The sequence below is a fragment of the Aedes aegypti genome, chromosome 1 (assembly GCF_002204515.2).
Source record: "Aedes aegypti strain LVP_AGWG chromosome 1, AaegL5.0 Primary Assembly, whole genome shotgun sequence".
In the NCBI taxonomy this organism is placed as follows: Eukaryota; Metazoa; Arthropoda; class Insecta; order Diptera; family Culicidae; genus Aedes; species Aedes aegypti.
The window spans coordinates 291,911,718-291,935,700 of NC_035107.1; the positions used below are offsets into that span (position 1 = coordinate 291,911,718).

At 37.3% G+C, this 23,983-nt stretch overlaps 1 protein-coding gene across 1 annotated transcript; it reads right to left on the minus strand.

The window, feature by feature from the left end:
* Positions 1–1,833: 1,833 nt before the first annotated feature.
* On the minus strand, positions 1,834–13,381 carry LOC5577634 (probable E3 ubiquitin-protein ligase MGRN1). The gene is made up of 5 exons (XM_021838182.1): positions 12,944–13,381; positions 12,753–12,871; positions 11,862–12,680; positions 11,652–11,798; positions 1,834–3,039 (listed from the first exon to the last, which is right to left on the minus strand). The coding sequence occupies exons 1-5, from the start codon at positions 13,029–13,031 to the stop codon at positions 2,176–2,178; spliced, it is 2,037 nt and encodes a 678-aa protein (XP_021693874.1). The 5' UTR covers positions 13,032–13,381; the 3' UTR covers positions 1,834–2,175.
* Positions 13,382–23,983: the final 10,602 nt, after the last annotated feature.

Consider the following 23,983-nt stretch of genomic DNA (forward strand, 5'->3'; position numbering starts at 1 on the left):
TTCGAGATTTTGTAAAATAATGATAGTTCCTGAGCTTCCTGTCTAAAAAGTCAAGATCCTGCAGTATCCGAAAAACAAAAATTTTATGCTCACTAGCGCCACCTGGTGACAATCCTTCTAAATGATCAGGATCCTGATATAAGTAGATGAATAAACCGAATTTAGTATTATACCATTTAATTCCACTAGGGTTTGGATCCTTTGACAGATACGCGTATTTCGACCTCAACTGTAAGGCCGTCTTCAGTGTCGTGTACTAGTCTAGTCGAGTCTAGTAGGGGTATAGTGTACATAAAAACCATCGAGTATTATTCTTAAGAAGATTCTTGAGGAATACATTTTGGTTTGGTGTCGATAGATATCTTCGTTGCAAAATGATAGCATATAAATCACAACTGTTGTACAAAGTACAACAGCGCGACAGCCCGAAGGTTAACAAACAAACGGAACTTGATTCAACACCGATGTCAACTCTACGAATTCACTTTCACTTTTGGCGCACGATGCGCGATGATGCTGCTGTTGCTAAAGTGACCTATCAGAGAGAGGTGCAACGTAGAGGGGTCACCTAAGAGAGGTGCAGAGTGGCATGCTCGTTGTCTGTAACAAGACGAATTTGCTTCCCTGACTATTTTGGCACTTTTTACCGCCATATCGCTAGCGTTGCATACATTTCTAGTGTTTCGTTTCTCCAGCGGAATCTGTCAATGTTCTTGATAGTATTCTGAGAAGAAATTTACAAAGGATATTCAATTGTTCCGACGAACGTGTAGGGTTCAAAAGCCACCCTTGACTACAAGCATCCAACGCATTTGTTAAACGGATACATCTCGGAATCCAAAGATGGCCGACTTTGACCCTACTCGCGCTTTCAAAGGCACTAAACTGAAGAAACGTTCCTGCTCTTCTCATTTTAAGCTTTCTGCTAGTGCACAAAGCCAAAATTAAAACTAAATTAAAAATTCAATTAAATTAAAAATTGTTGGATGCTACCTCCGTGAGATTAGTGCCATTGAAGTTTTAGTGCAATCTTAGAAGTTAGATTCCAAACTGTTTCACCTTAAATTATTGTTCCACCGAAGTCCTATTTTATAGTGTTATTATTTATTATAGAGCTTTTAGCTAATCTCATTGGCTTCTGTTATTTACTGTTAATGTAATCGTATTGAGAACTTGACATATATTACAAATGGTTTGCATTTCAATGATTTTAATGCTATTTTTAGCTGTATCAAACGGATTCGTTTGATCGACTGTGTGCTTAACTGTTCTAGTAATATGCATCTCGACACAAAACCGCATTAATTACGTTCGGTCAATTATGCTCTCCACATGGGAAATGTTCGCACGCAATGAAATCATAAACGTACGTTTCAATTATTGTTCGCTCCACATATCTCACGCGCGATGACGGCTCCGCCATTCGTCGGTCGATGGTGTAATAAAGTTCATGCCCTTCCACTCCAAATCAAAATCCACCTTTTGTTCGCCCCTAGAAAGAACTCGTACCGTAATCGAAATTCAGTAGTTATACTACCTTCTTCAAAGTAACATCTAAGATTTGCACCATGAAGATCGCGCAATTGATGCTCTGTGCAGTTCTCTTCCTGACGATAGCATCCATCTCGGTTGAGGCATCTCCCAGACGACTGAAGATCACACGACAAACAGTGGTTCGTAGGCCAAATAAATAGAAATTCAGTTGAAGTACTCACGTAAAATGTACAATTTCAGAGATTTGGACGAATGTTCGGTAGGACGGTGAATCGAGCCCTCAAGACTCTTTTCGGACGGTGATATCCACTTCTCGGACACATTACGATCCTTCAGCCGTTGAGTGTTTAAAGAGAGTTTAAAACGAATTTATTTGATAAATGTTTCAGTGATATTTCAATAATAAAAACCTAAGGTTAAAATTTTAACATAAATTGTTTTGCTTCCCTCCATCGGGACTCAGCGGGGGTGAATACACTTACAATCTACATCCGGTTCCGGCAGCTATTCCTGCACAGCAGCAAGGGGCGCATACGAAAAGTGATGGGGGATGCTTTACCAGTGTTTTTGGATAGCACACAATTTGTTCTAATTATCATATATACTCCATTTTTTTTGAAGTCGAAGAAATGCGTTTTGTTCAAATGTTCCAGCTCCGGTGTTCCTAGGACTAAAGTAAGCTCAGTCGCTATCGATGCAATCCATTTTGGCGTTGGTGCCAATTTTGATTTCGTGTTTGACGTGTCCCTCCGCCGAAGAGTCGACGTTGACCGTTACATGAGTGGGCGTATCGTTGGCCGTAACAGACGAGAGCAACTGCCGGGTACTCGAACTTGACGAGTAACTATCACCGGAGCTGCGAGTGGAAGTATGCGAATTGCCACTTATGGGACTGTCCGGGAGGGAGCTTTGGGACGCTTCCTTCAGCATGGTCAACGGAGTGGACAGTTTCTTCATGCCGTCGAGCTTTTCTTCCCCTTTGAGTGGACTGAGAATTGTGGTGTGGGGATCCTCGGGGGTGTAGTAGTCGGAGTCTTCGGCCGCAGCGAGGACGGCAACCGACTTCTGACTACGGGAGTCCAGGTTTTCCGTTTCGTCCATTCGCAAAATGCTGGGCATCTTCTCGTACGTATCACAGTTCTCTTGGGGTCCATCGCGGTCCACTTTCTGCAGCAAAGGGGACAACTTCTCCGCCTCACTATCGTCGTCGATTTCGGTCACATTGGGAAGCTGGGTTTTCTCGTTCACCAACTGTACGGATTCGCGATCGAGCACGGTCAGAGGTTCTTTGACCAGCGGCTGGCTGGCCTGGATCCGGAGTGTGCCCTTTTCGCGTGGATTCTTATCACGGCTGACCGGAGCTCGCTGCATCAAGGGCGAATGCTTGGTGAGGAGCTCCTTCGTGACGCAAGTCACCGATCCGTCCTCTTTGGACAGGAGCACCGACATGCGGAAATCGACGGCATTCTGGTTCAGTTTCTCACGCGATCCACTCGTGTCCATGTCCTTGGACGAATTCTTGCCGGTTTCTTGCTTATCGGCAGTCTGGTTAATGGGGAAATTATAGATTATTAATAAATCTGGAATAGGGTGACAAAACGTCGAAAGACAAAAAGAGACCGGAAATAAACTAAAATGAGATTCGCTAGGAACCAAAAAATAATGACACACCGAACAGGAGCCAAAGATTGCTCCAAAAATAATTTCACATGAACTTTATAACGATTTTCCGGAGGATCCCAGCAGACTTTTCTCAGATGGCATTACTCTAGGATTTTTTCATGATTCCTCAAGGAATTTGATCTGAAACCCTATTTTATCAGTACTGAAATTTTCTTCACTAGTATTTTTCTAAATGTCTTTGGTAGTTACTCCAGAAATGTCCCTAAATGTTCATTCTGAAATTTCTCAAAGATATCTTCAGTTCTCCAGGAATGTTTACAATAATTCTTCTATAGAATGTCATAGAACTTCTTCCAGGAATTCTTTATGAGACTCTTCTATGTTCACTAGTGCCGCCTGGTGGCAAAATCTCGAATCTCTCGGCTAGAATAATGATATTCCTTGAGCTACTGAACAACATGGCCGAAGACGCTTTCTTTCTAAGAGGTCAGGATCCTGAGATATCCGCAAAACGAAAGTTGCATGCACACTTGTACTGCCTGGTGGCGCAATATCACTTAAGCAGTGTTGCCAGCTACGACAAATTTTTGAACCCTTCATGAAAAACTGGATTACAGTTGAAGAGCATTGTTATGTTGCTAAGCATTCTATTTTTCTATTCCTCTCAAGTTTTATGGGTTTAATTTTTTCCTTATTCTTCCTCAACAGTGTTGCCAGCCACATGAACATTTATGATTCGGCCGACTGTGTGGCACGCAACACTTCCTTCAACTTTGGTGAACATTCGGTAACGTTATCCTTAAAACTTTTTGGTATTTGCATATCACACCCCCATAAAATTGGCTCTTTTGATAACAATCGAGCAGTGTTGCCATTAATTACCAAAATATGAAAACTTGAACGGTCATTTTGGAAAGTTCTCAACCCATGCTTCAACTTTGCCGAATATCTCGAATCAGTATTTTCACATCTAGACGCTGCATTTTTCGAAAACATAATTATAACCCTGATTTTTTTACGACCCCCCGATGACGATCGTAAAAAAAGGTTGGGGTGTACTGAAATAATAAAACCAGTATATTGATTTTTAAATCCACCGAACTTGCAAAATAGGTCTTAAACTTTTGAATGAGACATAGTTTGCCTAAAATTTCTCGATTAAATGACGATTTAAAATCAAATTTTTGAACATGGTTGTAGCTTTCATACACAACTCGTCGTTTCTTTTGCAAATCATCACAAATCATACAAATGACATTCGAAATTTTACCAACGTCACGTCGCCTGGTCGCTAGAGAACATGAAATTGTTTTGTGTATATTAGGGAATGTCTGAAAACTCAGTGCTGTGCCGAAAACAAGCGTGCCACTCATTAATTGTGCGTCTCTCATTCTTTCCGAGTAAACTCAGAGCAAGGTGCAGGAGACAATTTGTTTTTGTGCGAGACAAAGCAAAGCACAATCTTTACTCTTTTAGTCTCTTTCAAAAAAGCACAAAAATTCACTCTAGAAAATTTTCAACAAAGTATGCTTTGAAAGCGGACAAGCTTAAAAAATGCTTTGCAAACTTATAGTTGTGGATCCTAACATATTTGGTAAAGTCAGAAACATAAAGAGGTGATGAATTATGTTCATCACGTTTAAGAGTTTCTATGATTTAGGAAAATTTCACAGTGTCATTCGACATTCATAAACAGCGTTGTGTTTCTCGATGCTCATACTACCGGACGGTAACGGATGAGTGTAGAATAGTCAAAAGACTGCTGACCATGGAAGCGAAACGAATGTCGCGAGAAATGTTAAATGTTTATTGCACTATATGCAGTAAACTTGTTTCAAAAGCGATTCGCTGGATTTGTTCGCATTGCGAGTCAAATATTGTTTGTTGAGCTCTATATCATCCCCTCGAAGGGGTCGTTTCTCATCCAATAAAAAAAAATCAACAAATTTAAAATGATCATTGACATACGAGCCACAATTTTCTTCATTGAATGCGCCCGCATTCACACAACACGCATGACTTTTATTGTTCGTGGATGATAATGAGTCACGATGGAGAAAAAAAAGACACACATCATGTTCGTTTTGGTGTCGATCACTGTGTTTCATCAGGTGTTACATTCGCTGACACTTTCTCATTCTGAACAAGAGGCATAAACGAATGTGTTTCAGTTGCTGTACAATGTTTGTGACCAGATGGTTTTATACGAATCAATGGATTAAAATTAAGTTGCTTAGGGCTACTATACCAGAAAGCGTGGAAGTTACTACGAGTTTTGAGCAAAACTTAAATCGCTCGATATTGTTGTCGTCTTTGAGAGTTAATGCTCTTGGACGCTCTATCGTCACGTACCATGCGAGAGAGTAAGTATAAACATTCATAGGACTTTCCATATGTGATGTGCCACGAAGTGTTATGATTCATGAACTGTTACACTCTCTGAATATGGTTCGATCGGCTTATTCGGATCAAAAATCCAAACTCTGGCATTTGCAGACGCACTACCAATGAACGTATTATCATATTCAGAAGGGCATTTCAGATAAAATAACGAAAGCTTTCGAAAAACCGATAAGGACATATGCATTTCTGGCCCTTTTAGTACATTTTCGATGCTCAAAAACTGATTTCTCTAGTAAATTAAGCACGTAAATCAGTATACAAGCTGGTCAACTTGTATGCAAGTCGGCTAGAATCGATAAATAATGCATTTTCAACTTCTACGACATGTTTGAAAATAGCAATAAATGAAGTGAACTGAAAATAAGTAAATAGCGGTATTTTGGTGCTTGACACAAAAACTTGTTCCGCAGTGTAATTTTTGATGAAACTTCTTGAAGAAAATCTGTTGAGCTCCTGCAAGTATCTCTGATGAAGTTTCTGGAACCTTGAGAAAGTTTCGGAGGTTTATCTTGAGTATTCGTTGGAATTCTCATTAAAAAAAACATTACCTTTTATAATCTGGAAGAATATCCGAAAAATTCCGGGCAGAACCACTGAATAGTTGAATAAATATCTGCAATGATTGATGAAGAATTTCCAGGAGGGAACCCCAATGATTTTTTTAAAGATTCTAAGGAAATCATCTTGAGAAATTACTCGAGAATTCTTTAGAAAATTCTTGCTGTAGTTTGCCCTGGATGAAGTGCAGCCAAATCCCTAGTTTCATCTTTGTAAATAACTTGTGGGAGTACTTCATGGGAGTTTCTTGATTATTTTATGAAGGAGTACATGAAAAATTTCTTGGAATAATCACTACAGGAATCAGCTGAAAATTTTTTTGGACGGTTCCTGGAGAATTTCTATATCTATCACTATATCTCGGAGAGAACTTTGGGAAGATCTCCTGTGGAAAAAGCTTGAAAAATCAGTGCAATAGCTCCTGGGAGAATTCTTGTATTATTCCTTGGAGTTTTTTTTTGTTTTGAAAAATTCCTGTAGCCGATTACTTTAATAAGGGACATCGATAGAATGGAATGTGGAATTAGGGACATCGATAGAACGGAATGTGGATTTTTTTGAATCCTTTAGAATTCTTAACATGAACTCTTCCACGAATTGTTTCAGAAATTCAATTTTTATTACTTATCAAATAGTTTGACAATTTTTGCAAGATCCCATGTAGTAATTTTCCTGCAGGTACCTTTGCTTTGAAACCTGTTTAAAAACAATCAACAGTGGAGACCTGTAGAAATTAATTTATAATTTGGGTTTATTCTACGACTGGCGTGAGGTGACAATTGTCGGTGTCGTATAGCGAGGTGACAATTCTCGACTCGAGTGAAGTGACTCTCCATTTGATTTACATGGCGAGTCACTTCACTCGAGTCGAGAATTGTCACCTCGCTATACGACACCGACAATTGTCACCTCACGCCAGTCGTAGAATAAACCCAAATTCTTCGGATGATACCTGGAATCTATCGAATCTAATCCAGATATTCAAGCCAATAACATGTCCTGCCGTTTTGGACTAAGCTCGTTGTGTCAGAAAGCAGAGATACTGTTCATAGTGTTTATTGCAAAAACAAAAAAAAAAGTGGCTTTAAAAACCATTTCACCTAAACAAATAGTCAATGAATTTTAAACGCTCTCAAATTTTTTTAAGAACCGCTTTTCGTTCTTTTAGTTTTAAATGAAAGATATGAATTTCCGGAAATTTTAATTCTGGACACAAGACCATATTTTTCAGAAGAAACTGGTACATCATGTTAGGAATTTCATGCGAATGTATCGTTCTTCTTTTTCTTGGCATTACATCCCCACTGAGACAGAGCCTGTTCTTATGAGCACTTCCACAGTTATTAACTGAGAGCTTTCTTTGCCAAAGTTGCCATTTTCGCATTCGTGTATCGTGTGGCAGGTACGAGGATACTCTATGCCCAGGGAAGTCAAGGAAATTTCCATTCCGAAAAGATCCTGGACCGACCGGGAATCCAACCCAGACACCTTCAGCATGGCTTTGTTTATTAGCCGTATGTATCGTACGATGGCTTAAATTCGAAAATTTTTTATTCCGATTACAAGAGAATCAAGGTGGTTAACCATTAGATTGGGCCGGATGTGGTCAAAATATTTTGAACCAGTTTCCGGTAGTTGGTATGAACATTTCCAGAACGTCATATGGTACCATCAAAAGATAGCTTGAATTTTATGATTTTTCATCCAGATCTAAACAGATGCCATGCCAAATACCTAACATTAAATAATTATATTCGGATACCCGCAATTCTAGCAATTCCTTCAGAAAAACCTCTAAAGATTACTTCACGAATATCTACAGGTATCCCTTTTGAAATTTCTCCAGGGATTACTTGGTGGGCTTCGTAGCCGTGCGGTTAGTGTCACCGAGGCATTTAGCCGCATCGTGCTAAGGAGTGTGGGTTTGATTCCCGCCCCAAGTCGAAAACCTTTTCGAGAGTAATGTTTTCCGACTGTGCCACTGGGCGTTGCATGCTAATCCGTTGTCTAGTGTGGTGCTTCCTTAAAAGGGCAAATAACCCACTGGAAGCATTAACTAACGTGTAGTGGTTTTTCAAGGATTGCTCTATGAATATATCTTAGGATTTCTCCAGAAAATCCTCCAGATATTGCTCCAGAAATTCCTTCAGAAATGCATACAGACATCTATCAAACGATTTCTCCAGGGAGAAGAATGCCTCCAGGGATTCTTCCCATAAGAGCTTATGACTGCAATCGGATTTCTGGAATACCTACTAAATTACTCCCCGGAATCCTTCCAGAAGATCCTCTGGGGATTCCTCCAGTATATTTTTACCAAGAATTCCTCAGAGACTTATCTAGGGATTTCTTCAGGAATAATTTTACAGAGATTTCTCCATAGATTCTTCCAGGATTTTTTCTTCAAGCGATTTCTCCTGGCATTCCTCTAGAAGTTTGTCTTGAAATTCTACCAAAGACTCATCCAGGGATACCTTCAGAAAAATCTCTACAAGGCTTCTTCAAGAGATTTCTTTAGGGAATTCTCTAGGAATTCCTCCAGAGATAACTTTAGGGAAATCACTACATAGATTGCTCAAAAGATTTTTCCAGCAATTTCTTCAGAAACTTTTTCAACGATTTATCAAAAAGTGTATCTACAAGTTGTTACAAAGATTTCTCCAGGAAAATCTCCACAGTAATCCCTCAAGTCATTTCTCCGGGGATTCGACCAGGGAATGTTTTCAGGAATATCTTCAGGTATGTCTTACAGAATTTCTCAAGGGATTGCTTCATGAATTCTTCCTTGCCTTCAAGCATTTCTCCAGAAAACCCTCCAGGTATTGCTCCAGAAGTTCCTTCAGAAATGCCTCCAGAAGACATCTTTTGAACAATTTCTCCACGGATTCCTACAAGAATGCCTGCAGGAATTCTACGAGGAGAGCTTATGACTGCATTCGGCTTTCTAGACCGTTCCCGATAGGTCTCCTACTGAATAATCCAATATAATTTCACCAGGGATCGTTCCAAAGATTTTTCTAGGGATTTCTTCAGGAATACTTCTACAGGGATTTCTCCTGATGTTCCTTTAGGAATTCATCTAGAAATTCTGCCATGGCATGGTCTCTGGAGAGACTCATGCAGCGATACCTCCAAAAAAATCTCTGCAGAGTTTCTTTAAGAGATTTTTTCAGGGAATTTTCTAGGAATTCATCCAGAGATAACATTAGGAAAATCGCTACATAGATTCCTCCAAAGACTTTCTCAGGAATTCTGTCAGAAACTCTTTCAACGATTTCTCGAAAAGTGTTTCTAGAAATTGCTACAAAGATCTCTCCAGCAAAATCTCCAAAGCAATCCCTCAAGCCATTTCTCCAAGAATTCATCCAGGAATGTCTTTAAAAATATCTACAGGTATGGCTTTATAAATTTCTCCAAGGATTCCTTCAGGGAACGCATCATAAATTCCTCCCAGGAATTTTACAGAAAATCCTTGAATTTCTCCTGAAAATTCTTCAGATACTATTTCAGAAATTCCTTCAGAGATGCCCCCAGATATCTATTGAACAATTTCTCCGGGGATTGCTTCAAGATTGCTTACAGGTATTCTCCAAGAAGAGCTTATGACTGCAAGATGATTTCTTCAGGAATACGTATTGAAATTCTCCCTAGAATCCTTCCAGAAAATCCTCTAGGGATATCTCCAGTAGAATTTTACAAAGGATTCAAACAGAGATTTCTCTAGGGATTTCTTCAGGAATATTTCTGCAGAGATTTTTCTAAGGATTCTTCTGGGAATTTTTCTATGGAATCCACCAGAGACTCTCCCGGGGATACCTCCAGATATTTTTTTCCTGGGAATCCTTCATAGATTCTCCTAGCGATTTCTCCTGGTATTCCTTTGGAGATTCGTCCAGAACTTCAACCAGAGACTTTTTCAGGGATTCCTCCAGGATTTCTTCTAGAGATTTCTTCGGAAATTTCTTCACGAATTGTGAGTTATGAGTTATATTTATTTCGTCAACCAGAATCCTCGCGAGATTACTTAAGGAAAATCTCTACACAGATTCCTCTAAAGATTTTCTTATGAATTCCTTAGAAAAATTCTTTCACCGATTTCTCGAGGAGTGTCTCCAGAAGTTGCTTCAAAGATTCCTCCAAGGAAATCTCCACAATCCTTTTCTCCTGGGATTAATCCATGAATGTCTTTAGGGATTCCTCCAAGAATTCCTCTACGAATTTCTGTAAGAATTCTTCTAGGAAGAACTTTAAACGCAACTGGAATTTAATAGCAGTTCCGATAGGCCTCTAGGAATACCTTCTGAAATTTCTGCAAGAATTCTTCGTGGATATACTCTTGGGATTCTTCCATTTACCCTCTGTCTGTGCGATGGGGTAAAATTGTCCACAAATTCAAATCGTAATAACTTCATGGAATTTCAATCGATTTTAGATTTTTCTGCTGTTTTGGACGGAACATTCAATTCAGTTTTACTTAAAAGTATAAGAAAATTCAAAAGAGGAGGGGTCTTAGCGGGGAGGGGTTATTATGAAAAGAGGAAAAAACTTGAAATTTGGAAACTTTGGACGCTTATATCTCAGAAAGAGTGTTACATAAAACTATACTTTCTTCGGTAAAGATTTGCAACAGGGGTAGGGCTACTATATTGCACATTGATTAGTTGGGAATTCCGCCACATGATTAAGCTATCCCATAAAAAAATATTTTGTAATCCCCTAAATGTTATAATTTTGTAAAACTAGTTTTCTGAAATCATGTTGACTCAAGACAAAGGGTTAATTTCAACAGTGATTCCTCCATAAATTTTGCTGTATACAAGGAGGAATCTCTGGAGACACTGGAGAAACCCCCCGGATAAATCTCCGAAGGATCCCTTGTAGAAATTCCTCGATAAATCATTGAAGTAATCTCTGTAGAATCCTAAAATGATTCCTGGAGGAATCTCAGGAAGCACTCATAGATAAACTGCTGCTAGAATCACTGGAGGATCTCATGTAAGAATTTCTGGAGGAAATTAAGGAGGTATTTCTTGAGAAGTTCTTGGAAGAACCTGTGGAGGCATTTCTGAAAAAATCCCTGGAGAGCTCACTGAACGAACCATTTGGAGTTTTCGCTAGAGTAATCGGAACAAGAGGATTTTAAAAAAAAATCTCTGAATGAATTCAAGTTTAGATTTTCCTTATGATATTCCTGGAGAAATCCTTGGAGAAATACCTGAAAAGATTCCCAGAGAAAATCTTGTAGAAATACTTGGAAAATAACTCAGATAATCTTCAAGTTCAAGTCAATAAATGCCTACCAGTTCCTTGATATGCTCCTATCTCACCAGAAATGAAAATGGGAATGACGCTTTGCAAAATATTCGTTTCATTCGTTCTGGACTAGAGTTTGAACTCTGTTTTTGATATAGTTGCACAACCGCTTTTTTCGTTAGAAATTATTAAAAAAATATTTGCGATAAAAATGTTCAATTCCGACGTTTTTCTCTTTCCGCGTTTTGGCATTCAACGTTTTGCATTTCGACTTTTTGTCCCTAAACATATAACTTGAAAAATACATTTATGATAGTCACCTGATTAGTTAAGTTAGTGTCATTGTTGCCATCTGCAGAGTTTGTGGTGTCAGTTGTGTTCGATGGCTTCACCGAGCTAGTTATTGGACCATTAAGCGCTTCAATCAGCGACACGGGGATGTATCCCGAAGGAATGTTATCTGTTGCCTAAAAATAAGTACAATCAAATATTGTTCCAACTTGAAAACTCACATCTCCCACAGATCTTACATCTTGCGAGCTCTGCACGGTCGTAACCGTCGTTCCCGTAGTGCTCTTCTGCACCGCTCGAATCTGCAACAGCGCACGGAACGGCGCTCGACAGATCGGACAGTTGTTGGCCTGATATCGCAAGGAATCGGCACAGGAATTGCACAAGCACAAATGTCGACAGGGCAAGATCAGCGTGTCACGTGTGTCGCACATACAGATGACGCATTCGCTCCCATTATCGTCTGTGTCTTCGTCGCCGATCGATTTGTTGACCAGCTTGTTCTCGATGCCGTAGATCTCCTGCAGTAAGTAACACAGACCGTCGACGTAGATCTTCTGCTTCAAGGCCCGCAGAGCGTAAGTTCCGTCCGAATGGTGATCCACCACGCAGATCGTGGTGTGACTTTGACGGCAATCCTCGGTGCCCTCGTCGACTACGCAGTGAATTACCACAGGGAATGTGTCCTTCTCGGAGTTGTACGAGAGGTCGTCCTCCGAAAACAGTGCCGGATTGAAAACATGTGACGGAGCGGAGAACACCTGATTCACTCCTCGCTTGAAGCGGAATGTTTCGGACGAAATGGACGAATCCCGAGGTATGTAGGTTACTCCAGAGCTCAAAATTTCTTCAATACAAAAGTAGTAGACGGTGATGGCGCAACGGGCGTCCGCGTCGAACACGAACTCAATGTTGTACGCATTGGTTTTGGTTCCATCGCCGTGGATTTTAGCATTGCAATCCGAGGCCTTCACGAAGCGCACCGACTCCTTGCGTATATTGACTAAACTTTTTAGTGTTTTTGTTGGCTCTGTCGCCTGTGGTGGTGGATAGGGAAACTGCAAAACAAAGATAAGACTGTGTGTGAGATCATGTTCATGATTTTCGTCCTAGCACGAAATTTGACCTACCGGAGTCGGTTTACATCCCAGGAAGTTCAGGTCAGCATTCTCACCGAAAAGATACGCCTCTGGCTGAGGAGTGTCGAACCGCTCGCCTCCCATTATGAAGTGAGTACCGAAATAATTACCTGCGAAGATAGGGGCAACTTGTATGATGATTTCAGCTATTTCAAGGTCTCCGACCCATCCATTGCACATACCTGACCGAGGAGGATACTTGTACTGATGGTTAGCAGTAACATCAGCCTCTTCCACGGTTGCATTCTGCCTGCTGGCCAGAGCACCCATACTGTATTTTTCTCCTGCTGTCACTGCTGGGGATAACTTTTTCGAATCGAATCTTGTCTGCTCCACCCAATTCCAGACGTCTCACTGGCTAATGCTCGGATTGCGAGCTAGAGACCACTTCGAACGGGAAACTGTGTCGAACCTGTTTTTACCTTTTCCTCTCCTCATGCAGGGCATGAACGAAAATTTTTCACTTCGACATTATGTATAGGTAAAAGTTGCCCATTTGACACAATTAGAGAAAGAAAATATCATACACACTCCCTCTGCCAATATCTCTTCCAGTCACTTCGCTGCCCCTCGTCGTCAGCTTCGTCGCAGTGGGGTGCCTGCCGTTCGTCAGATAGATAGCCAACCAGCTTACGTGAACTCACCACAGGCAATTCTCTGCCTACGCACTCTCCGTGCCATAAAATTGTTCAGCGAGGTAAACTGGATGCGGAGAGATGTATGTTGTAGGTTCCGTATGGTGAGGTCACTAATGTAATGGTAATACAGAATATATGATTTCAATGTTAGTTATGCAACCTATTGCATGTTACGACGTTCGATTTTTGAACGAAACATTCATAACAATTATCTACGTTATGGAATTCTCATACATTTGTAAGGCTCCAGTAAGAATCAAGTCAAACCCATCTCGAATGTACAGTTTTAAGTGAAGCCCAGTAGTGCATAGTTGACCATGAACGAAAGTTCATTCATAGCTTAACATGTTCTGGAACGAAGAATCTTCCATAAGGTCTTCAACATGTTCTAAGAAAACGAAATAGCTATGACGCAGTAACGATACACGGGCAGCAAACACCAATACCTGCTCAATGGGTACTTCCCTCTACTCGTGCATGAACGTTGATTCATATGCGAATGCTATAATGCACAATTAAATAAAAGTAGTAGAAACCGTATTGATATTTATCATTTTTGTTGGAAAGTAATACCGTTTTGATTCATAATACGGACACTTAAGGCCTTAGCGAAATAAAACTTGTCAAAAAGTATATGAATAAATCATTCTGCATGAGTCATTATCATTTTCAAGCTTAGAAAAGGCTAAATTTTCAAATGGTGGATAAATATTTCTTTTCCGAAAATTGAAAAAAATTACACTTCAATTCGAATTTCAGAGAGCTCATGAAAATAAAACTTAGAAAAGGCAACTTATTATTTGAACTCAACTAGTTATTAGAGAGACGTATATATCTATGAAAAAATCACATTCATAAGCCACCAAAGTAATAAGCCAATATTAAAACATTGCGTGTGAAAATTTTCCCATAGAAAGTCTGGAATTTGAATCAAAATGGTACAGTTGTTTCTCGATTTTATTACATCTCATTTTTATCTCGCCTTATTATTTGCTCGATTGAAGCACGGTTTCCCTTTCGATAATATAACGTTAGGGTAATTGTATCATTGTAATACATATTACATTGAACGATAACTTTCAAATAATCAATAATTTTCTACTTTATTAACTTTGATAAGCTGTGCATTTGATTGACTCGATTTCTGCTTTGTTTTAAAAAGATTAAAACAAATTTATTGTGTGAAAATACTTCTTCATTATATCACACTACAATATATCAAGCCAAAATTTAGTTTATCGAGAAACAGAGAGCTGTATCAGCATTCAGGAGCATGAACTTTTCTAGTACAATACTTGAGATATTCACAAGTATCATGTGCTCATTATGTGTTGCATACTTTTTTCAACGAAGTTCAGGTTTAGTACACAAAAACAGTATTTATTGTATCAAAACTGGCTTCATTAAAATGTTATAAAATGTGGTTATACTTATAAGGTACCGTGGGGTAAGTGGATACAGAAAAATCAATAGTCAACTTCATTGTTATGTACAGCTAACGTGAATAATGTTAATCAAACTTTTTTCTGTGGATGAGAAGTGAGGGAGTAATATACTTCAAATCACCATTTATTTTGATTTTTTTGATTGTTATGTAATGAGTATGAGGAACTTGAAAATTTGCGCCAAATGATCCACTTGCCTCACCATGGTGGGGTAAGTGGATCACCAATAAAAAAAATCTATTCTCAAAACAAATGGTGTGTAATTATGTATAGTATGAATGCCATTACTCATGTTCTTGTTATTAGTGCTATTTATGTTACATTTTGATACCTTTAAAATTAAAAAGTAACTTTATTTTACCAAAATATTATGAAAAATATTTAAACATTAGTTTACACTAATTCGAACAAAAAAAAAAATGTAACTAGAGTAATTTGGAGAAAAATCATCCATTTAATACTCATAAGTTGTACAGAAGTATTGTAGGATTATTTCTAACGATGTTTTCGAAAAACATTCATAATTTAAAAATATTAGTTACATTTACTTTTGATTAACATACTGAAATCTTTTATTCTATTTATTTATTTAGTTGTTCCATCTGTCTAGAACAATTAATATGGTCAAATAAGGTTCCTTGAATATGCTATCAATTGAAACAAAATGTATACTTTGCCTTTTTTGCAATTAAACAAAAGATATACCACAAAAAGTTTTGTTTGAATTTTGCAATATTCATTCTTTTATATTTTTTTATACCAGAAAGATTGATATACCTTTTAGGTGGAATAATTCAAATTTTCTATGGCCACTTTGACAAATTTAAGCTAGGAATGGACAAAGTTAAAGGAAAACAACATTTGCGGATATTGAAACTTATTTAATATCTTGTAAGTAGTCTGCCACCAAATGATAATAATATTTGATCCACTTACCCCACCCCATGAAGAAGTAGGGGGAAGTGTACCATGTCCAATATATCTGTATTTATTTATAAAAATCACATATTTTTCATCGATATTCATTAAATTAGAACTGAAATGCTCACCATGTGTTGAAAAAACTAATAGTATTCGATTTTAGACTGAGACACAATAGATTTTTGATTGGTAGAAAATAATTTTGAAGCTAATTGATTTTTGCTGCTAACAAGTTTGCTTGTGTTAGTGTATGTGTAGTACCAGTTTTGCAATAATAATAGTGTGGACGTAAGAACATAACCTAAAACGAAGCAATGGTGCGAAAACATTCAACATATTCAAGTATTTATGCTTAATATGAACAAATGATCCACTTACCCCACTGATACACTTCCCCCACTGTACCTTACCACTATTGTGATCTCACGTTTCTCCAATTACCGTTATTATCAAATAAAATATACCATTCGAACGGCAGTCAGCAGTTGATTCCTAACATTGTTCTGCACCTCTGGGCCGATTTTGAAAAAAATCCTTAGTCAGAATTTTGAGTTACGCCCTTTTGAAGTTTATATGATAGAAATCACTTAAAATATGCCATTTTTATTTGTTTAAACAAAGAGATTATACAAAAAATGTGGTTTTGTTTTTTTTTTTCTGGTTTTAGATATTGAAAAACATTTTCATAAAAAAAATTTTAGACCGACATTTGGAATGCTAATGTTAAGTTATTACTTATCAACCAATACACGAACAATTATATTTAACAATCTAACGCCTGATAGTGATTTTAGGAAATTGTCCAAAGCATTCAAATATGAATGAATAATTCTTGAACAGGATATGCAGATACGCCATTTTGAAGTGTATGGAAAGAATATTGCATGGTGAATTCCGTTTCATCTATAATCAACGGTTAGGTGCATACATAATCATTACACCTCTGCGGTTGTTCTTATTTCATTCAATTTAGCAAGTTGCACAAAATTTACACGTACACATATTGTCTAGATTGACATTATAAAAGGACCAAAGTATAATTGAAATATATACATATCAATATAGCTTAACATCAAAGTTGATCGCAACATTCGAACATAACATATCTGTATCTACATAATTCTATATTCTATATTCTATTCAATTCTATTTAATTCTTTTCTATTCTAAGGACTGTTCATTTAAGAAAGTGGACACCTAAATATTAGCATTTTGGTGTAAAAATTCCATAAAAACAAATAAAATTTTGTTTCAGTATGATCTCAAGTGTTTATTTTGACAGCAGACAAAAGTTTACATCAAAAAAATTATAAATTCTAAACGATGGGTCGAATTGACATGGCGACTCTCAATTTTTTTCTGTATAAATGGTGTACAGAAAAACTGCCGTTCCGAGATTTGGCTTAAATCGCGAAGTGTCCAAATTGATTTTTTTCAACGCTGTGGCCAAAACAGATATTCCTGACGACGTACGATACATCCCAACAGAAAAATTTGGGAAAAATGATTTGGTATGGCAAGCAATTTGCTCCTGCGGTATGAAAGTACTACATATTTCACGACGGGTTCAATCAACGGCGAAAATTACAGAACTGAATGCATTAAAAAATGGCTTCTGCCTATCTACTGAAAGCATACCATGCCTCCATTGTTTTTGCCAGACCTAGCATCGGCTCACTTTGCTTCAGCCACTTTGGAGATGCTCAAAAAGGAATAAGTCGAATTTGTAGAAAAATGATCGAATCCATCAAATTGCTCAGAACTACGCCTCATTGAAACATATTGGGCAATAATCAAACGGCATCTTAAGAAGGATGGAAGAGAAGCAAGCTCCATCGATTTTTTCAAGAAAATGTGGTCAGCAGTTCAAAAAGCAGTTCGAAAAGTTCCGAAAAAAGTTGTGCAGAATTTTATGGGAGGTATCAAAAGAAAAGTAAGAGCATTCTCCAGCAATGCTCAAGAAAAGTTCAAATTTATGTGAATTTGATCGAAATTACGTTGATTTCCATGTATTTTAGGTAAACTCATGAATTTGTTCGAAAATAAACAGTTTACTGTAAAAAACACGTGTCCACTTTCTTAAATGAACAGTCCTTAATCTGTTCTATTCGATTCAATTCTACTCTACTTAAATTTATTCTATTCTGATCCACCCTACTTGTTCTTATACATATTTTTACAAATGCCAATGTTGTAATCAACAACTGCGCGCAAAAGAATTGAACGATACACTTTCGATGTTTGTTCGACTTTATAACGCAGATAGGTCTGTGAAACAGCGTTATGCACAGACTCCGACGCACAGTGCTTCGAACGTACGGCACTTGGGGACAAAAGTCATAACGGGATGTTTTATGCGGTTTTGTCCTACGATGTTGAGGAGGATCTTGTTATACACAAAAAAAACTCATTATTGGCATAAATGACACATATTACACCAGTAATTGCATGAGTGGCTTATACGTTAAATTTTACATTTGACACCATAGAACAGTGCTCGCCTGGAAGAAATGTTCAAAATAAAAAGGCATGAAAAAGTACTTGAGTCGATGTACAGTGCTGTTCTGAATAATAGCAGCGCATGTCGATTTTCATACAAAATGCTCAACTTTGACATGCTGTAGTTTTGTTCCCTTTCAAGCAGTCGAGCTGAAATTTTCTCCACAGAACTACAAATATGATCAATTTTGTAACTACAAAACTGCAGTTTTTTATACAGAGCTGGGAGCTCAAAAAAGGCGTACAAATATCGAAAGAGTACCGTTCAAAACTTTTGCGCGCAGTTGTTAATTTTTACAGTGTCCATTTGTAAACATATGTATAAGAACAAGTAGAGTATAATTGAATAGAATAGAACAGATTAGAATAGAAGTATGTATGTATGAATATAAAATATAGATAAAGATAAGTGATGTTCGAGTGTTCCGGTCAACTTTGATACAGTCGTTGTTCAGCTATATTGAAATATGTGTGTATTTCAATTATACTTTGGTCCTTTTTCAATGTCAGTAAAGACAACATGTGTACGTGTAAATTTGGAATCGTTCAAATGTTACGTAACGAGGAGGTTCGGTAGTGTTACGGTTTATACATTTTCCATACAAAAGCTGTAACGTGGGGGAGGAAAGGGGGTCTAAAATTGGAAAATTCTGCGTTACATTTGAATACAATTTGAATCATTCCTTCTATGCAACTTGCTAAATTGAATGAAATAAGAACAACCGCAAAAGTGTAATGAATAGGTATGCACCTAGCTAACCGTTGATTACAGATGGAGCAGAATCCACCATATCCCATATTCCATATTCTTTCCATACATTTCAAAAGGGCGTATCTGCATATCCTGTCCAAGAATTTTTCATACAAATTCGAATGCTTTGGACAATTTCCTAAAATCACTAACAGGCGTTAATTTGGTAGATATCATTTTTCGTGTATTGGCTTATTAGTTATAACTAAACATAGCATTGGCCCTTTTCAACTGTCGGTCGTGAAAATTTTAATAAAAATTTATTTTTTCATATCTAAAACCATATAAAAAATTGTAACTACAAAATTTTATTATAATCTCTTTGTTTAAACAAGTTAAAGTGGCATATTTCGTGTGATTTCTATCATATAAACTTCAAAAGGTTGTAACTCAAAATTCTGACTAAGGATTTTTTTAAAAAATCGGCCCAGAAGTGCAGAACAACGTCAGGAATCAACTGCTGACTGCCGTTTGAATGGTATATTTTATTTGATAATAACGGTAATTGGAGCACCGTGGATCTATCTCATTCCTTCAGGACTCATAAACTTCAGGATACTTGCAGTTCGTCATCTAAATTTCAGCCAATTCGGACTACCAGAAGCTGAGATACAGATCCCCAAACTTGAGTAATTTGTATGAAAAAACAGCATTTGGTTACTAACTTATGGCACTGACTGCAAGTATATAACGATTGAATGTGAACGCTTGCATAATTTTAGAACGGGAAACTCGATTTGTACATGGTCTGTTTTGTATGCCATTCACGTAAGGAAGGTATGTGAGATAATAAACATGATGAATTTGAAAGAAATTGCAGAAGTTTTACAATTTCCGGTTTCCCATACATACGGTTTTTGGTAAAACAAACCATCACAGTAAACATTACAAAGTTTATCAGTATCAGTAAAGTGTATTAGTATCAGTAAAGTTTATTAGTATCTTGCATTCATGGGACCACATACCGTTTTGACTCGAGTTCCGAACGGCTAAGCACCGTACTCACTTCAACATATATCTATTTTCATAAGTTACTGTGATTTATGATGAAGTTATAAGTTTATTATTTGGCATGATGTACAGTGAAACCTCCATGAGTCGATATTGAAGGGACCATCGACTCATGGAAATATCGATTCATGGAACAGCAATTCTTTGGAAAGCTGCTTCTAGGGACCATCATAGTAACCATGAAATTATGTTTTTAGTATGGTTCCATGAGTTCCATGAGGAACATCGACTCATGGAGGTATCACTGTAATTAAAACAGCGATTAATAATGCAACACACGTTTAAGTTTGCTTCGAAATTCAGATTATTAGGTTGCCCCGAATTCCGGGCACTTTTTTGACAAAATACAGTTATTCCTTTATGAGTCGATGTTCCATTACGCTATATCGCCTCATGGAACCATACTAAAATCAAATTTCATGCTTACTATGATGGTCCCTTCGAGCAGCTTTCTATAGCGTTGCTGTTCCATGACTTATAGTTGCATGAGTCGATGGTCCTTTCAATATCAAGACATGAAGACTGTGTTGACTGTATCTGCATATTTTGTATAAAATTCAATTCATCAACTCTGTATTTCTTCTTCTAGCTATTCTCAAAAGTCTCGAGTCCCGAAAAGCACTGAAGCTCCCAGACAGATCTAGAAAGTGGTGGCAAACTTACGCCTCTCACCTTGTTCTTGTGCCTGGTTTCATGAGATGAATGCACCACCCCAAACTCTTCGAATTTTCCAGCAAGTTAAAAATTAAATTATTTGCAGACTTTTTGCACGGCTTTTTTAAACGACTTCCAATCTGCTAGAATTTGTATCTTTCATTCTTAACGCAATGGACAATGCCAAGCACGTAGAAGCCCTCTACACTGATTTCAGTAAGGCGTTTGACCGAATCGAATCGAAATCGAAAACGCTTTGGATCGTCCCATACAAAATTATAGTACCGTTATAGTTATAGTTATACTTTCCCGGTGAATATCTTGATATTTCTATACACACAAACACGTCGGAAACCTTGACGAACAAAACGGAGAAAGAATCATCCAAATCCGTCGACACGTTCGTAAGTCATTTCGTGACATGCAAACACCGATCCATTCTTATTTATATAGATGTAAACGAAATTTCCTTTATTCTTAGAAAAATAACATTTCTTATACAGGCAGACGACATAAAGGAAGTTATTAATTCTAGCGAAGCAGAAGAATTCCAGAGTGAAATTAATTTATTCTTTACTTGGTGCAAAAATCTACTCCAACTCAATGTAGAAAATGTTATTCAAACGCATTTAGTCGAAAACATGTAACTCAACCAGTTGAAGATTCTACCCCATTACCCCGAATACCATTAGCCCGAATGCCATTACCCCGAATTCCAATATCATGGGGAAATGTCACCAATGTCATCATGTCAAGATAATTGTAAATTCGGGGAAATAGCATTCAGAGTGAAAGACATTCGGGTAGACGGCATTAGGGGTAATGTAAAAAAAAAATATTTTGTTTTGGTCTTAGATGTGTAAAGAATTGTGATCTGTTTTTTGAACAAACTGATAATTAATTTAATAACATCATTTTCTTCTGTACTTGGATAATGTTATCCATTTTTTTTAATAAATGGGCTTGTCTTTCATTCGAACATCTGTTACATTATAACATTAAAACATTATAACGTTATAACTTGTTACATTTATTACATTATAACGTTTTTAAAAATATCAAGTTTCATGATTGGTTTGACATCTTGACCATTCCTCGTGTTTATAAAAAAATTTAAATTATTTTTATCTCTGCAAATTTTTGTTAAATAAATATGTGGAGCCGTGTTATTCATTTTCTAATATCATTTTTAAATATACAATAAAAATGACAATTTACACCGCCTTCAGCACATAGGCTGCACAGACTGAATGATCACTAACATTAGGCAACGGACAACACGATGCACCCCAAACTTAAGATTGTTAGTAGATGAAAAAACCGAATTTAGTACTATACCATTTAATTCCACTAGAGTTTGTATCCTTTGACAGATACGCGTATTTCGACCTCAACTGTAAGGCCGTCTTCAGTGTCGTGTACTAGACTCGACTACAGTTGAGGTCGAAATACGCGTATCTGTCAAAGGATACAAACTCTAGTGGAATTAAATGGTATAGTACTAAATTCGGTTTTTTCATCTACTTATAGGTATTCTACTAAACAGCTCGACGATTTATTATCATTAAGATTGTTAATTTGGTTCATAAGTTTTATAATATGTGAATTGAAAAATCCAAAAGCATTTCAACCCATTATTAGGTTGGAAACAGTCATTGTTGACTGCACATGTATAATTAGGGGACGAGAAAGAGTTCATGAAGGTACCGTTCTGATTCATGTTATGGACGCTTAAGTACTCAGTGAAGTTTAACTTATCCAAAAGCATATAAAATAAATCATTCTGTATGATTCCTCAGCGTCACCAAACTTCTAAACCACTTAACTTTCGGATGGTGGGTGATGATTCTGTTTCCGCAACGTAAAAATATTGAAATAAATGGAAATGTGCATATTTTTCATGATTCTTATTACGGACGCTTCATCACTGTTGCCCCATATTTCGGACGCTTTGATTCTAATTCCGGGCAGCTCATTAAAATCATAGTTGGAAATGCCAAATAATCAATTGAAATTACCCAACCACTAGAGACGTGTATGTCAGATGAGCATTCTAAATCTCAATAAATATCTATGAAAAAATGCTTTTCAAAACGAGCCTCGAATGTGGGAACTTTTAAACAACAAATATTGAAATATTTCGTGTGAAAAGTTTCCCATACAAAGTAGAGTGTCCGGAATATGAAGCTGTCCGTAAGATGAATCAGAACGATATCCTTTTAAGAACTAATCATACATTATCTAGAAAATAAACCAAGAATACTATTCTTAACTTGTAGAACCAAAACTACTTTTCTAAACACGTAGAAAATATATATCAAACAGATACCTTAAATTATATCCAATTTGAAAATTCACAAACGTCTTCTTCTTCTTCTTTTCTGGCGTTACTTCCGCACTGGGACAGAGCCTGCTTCTCAGCTTAGTGTTGTTATGAGCACTTCCACAGTTATTAACTAAGAGCTTACTATGCCAATGACCATTTTTGCATGCGTATATCGTGTGGCTGGTACGCAGATACTCTATGCCCTGGGAAGTCGAGAAAATTTCCAACCCGAAAAGATCCTCGACCGGTGGAATTGGAAACCACGACCCTCAGCATGGTCTTGCTGAATAGCTGTGCGTATATCGCTACGGCTATCTGGGCCCCAAATTCATAAATGTGTAGAATAAAAATAAGTTCCATTGGGTTTAAAGGTAAAAAATCCTTAATTCTTATCCAATCGTCCTATTCAATAGCTAGAGAATGTAACGAATACTCAGCTGCACTTCTCTCTCAAGTAAATTTCTATACACCCTCTAGGCATTTAAGAACAAGAAAATTATTTTCAGAAAAATCATGCAGAACGCTCTATGCTCAAAACGGACCAATAAACCGTATGATGCGTCAGTATAATGTACATTGTGAATTAATTGGCATTACTATGTCCAACGAGCAGCTCAAAACACGACTAAAAAACAATAGAAGTAATCCATACCATGTAAGAAAGTATTGTATTGTATGTACTTTATGCTTGACTTGGCCTATTTGATTCATCATTGTTGCTTGAGCACATCAGAAATGAGTAAAACACGTTATCTTCTCTCTTATGTTACAAATGTCAATCAAATAATATCGAGAATCTACCACACAAAAAACAATTATTAGAGCATTTTTCGGCTATTTCCACTTCACAGCAATGGGACACAGTAGTTAACTTTTCATACTGACCGAAAAACACTGTTTTCCAATTGAAATTATACAAATCTTTCCTCAATGGCCACTGTAAGATGCAGTCCAACAAGTATTGAAATGTGTAGTAT

Excerpts from the sequence above, each read along its gene's own strand:
- LOC5577634 (XM_021838182.1), bottom strand. The coding sequence starts at position 13,031 with ATGGGTGCTCTGGCCAGCAGGCAGAATGCAACCGTGGAAGAGGCTGAT. Across the intron at positions 12,872-12,943 it reads CAAGTATCCTCCTCGGTCAG|GTAATTATTTCGGTACTCAC; the intron begins GTATGTGCAATG and ends CTATCTTCGCAG. Across the intron at positions 11,799-11,861 it reads CCGTGCAGAGCTCGCAAGAT|GCAACAGATAACATTCCTTC; the intron begins GTAAGATCTGTG and ends ACTTATTTTTAG.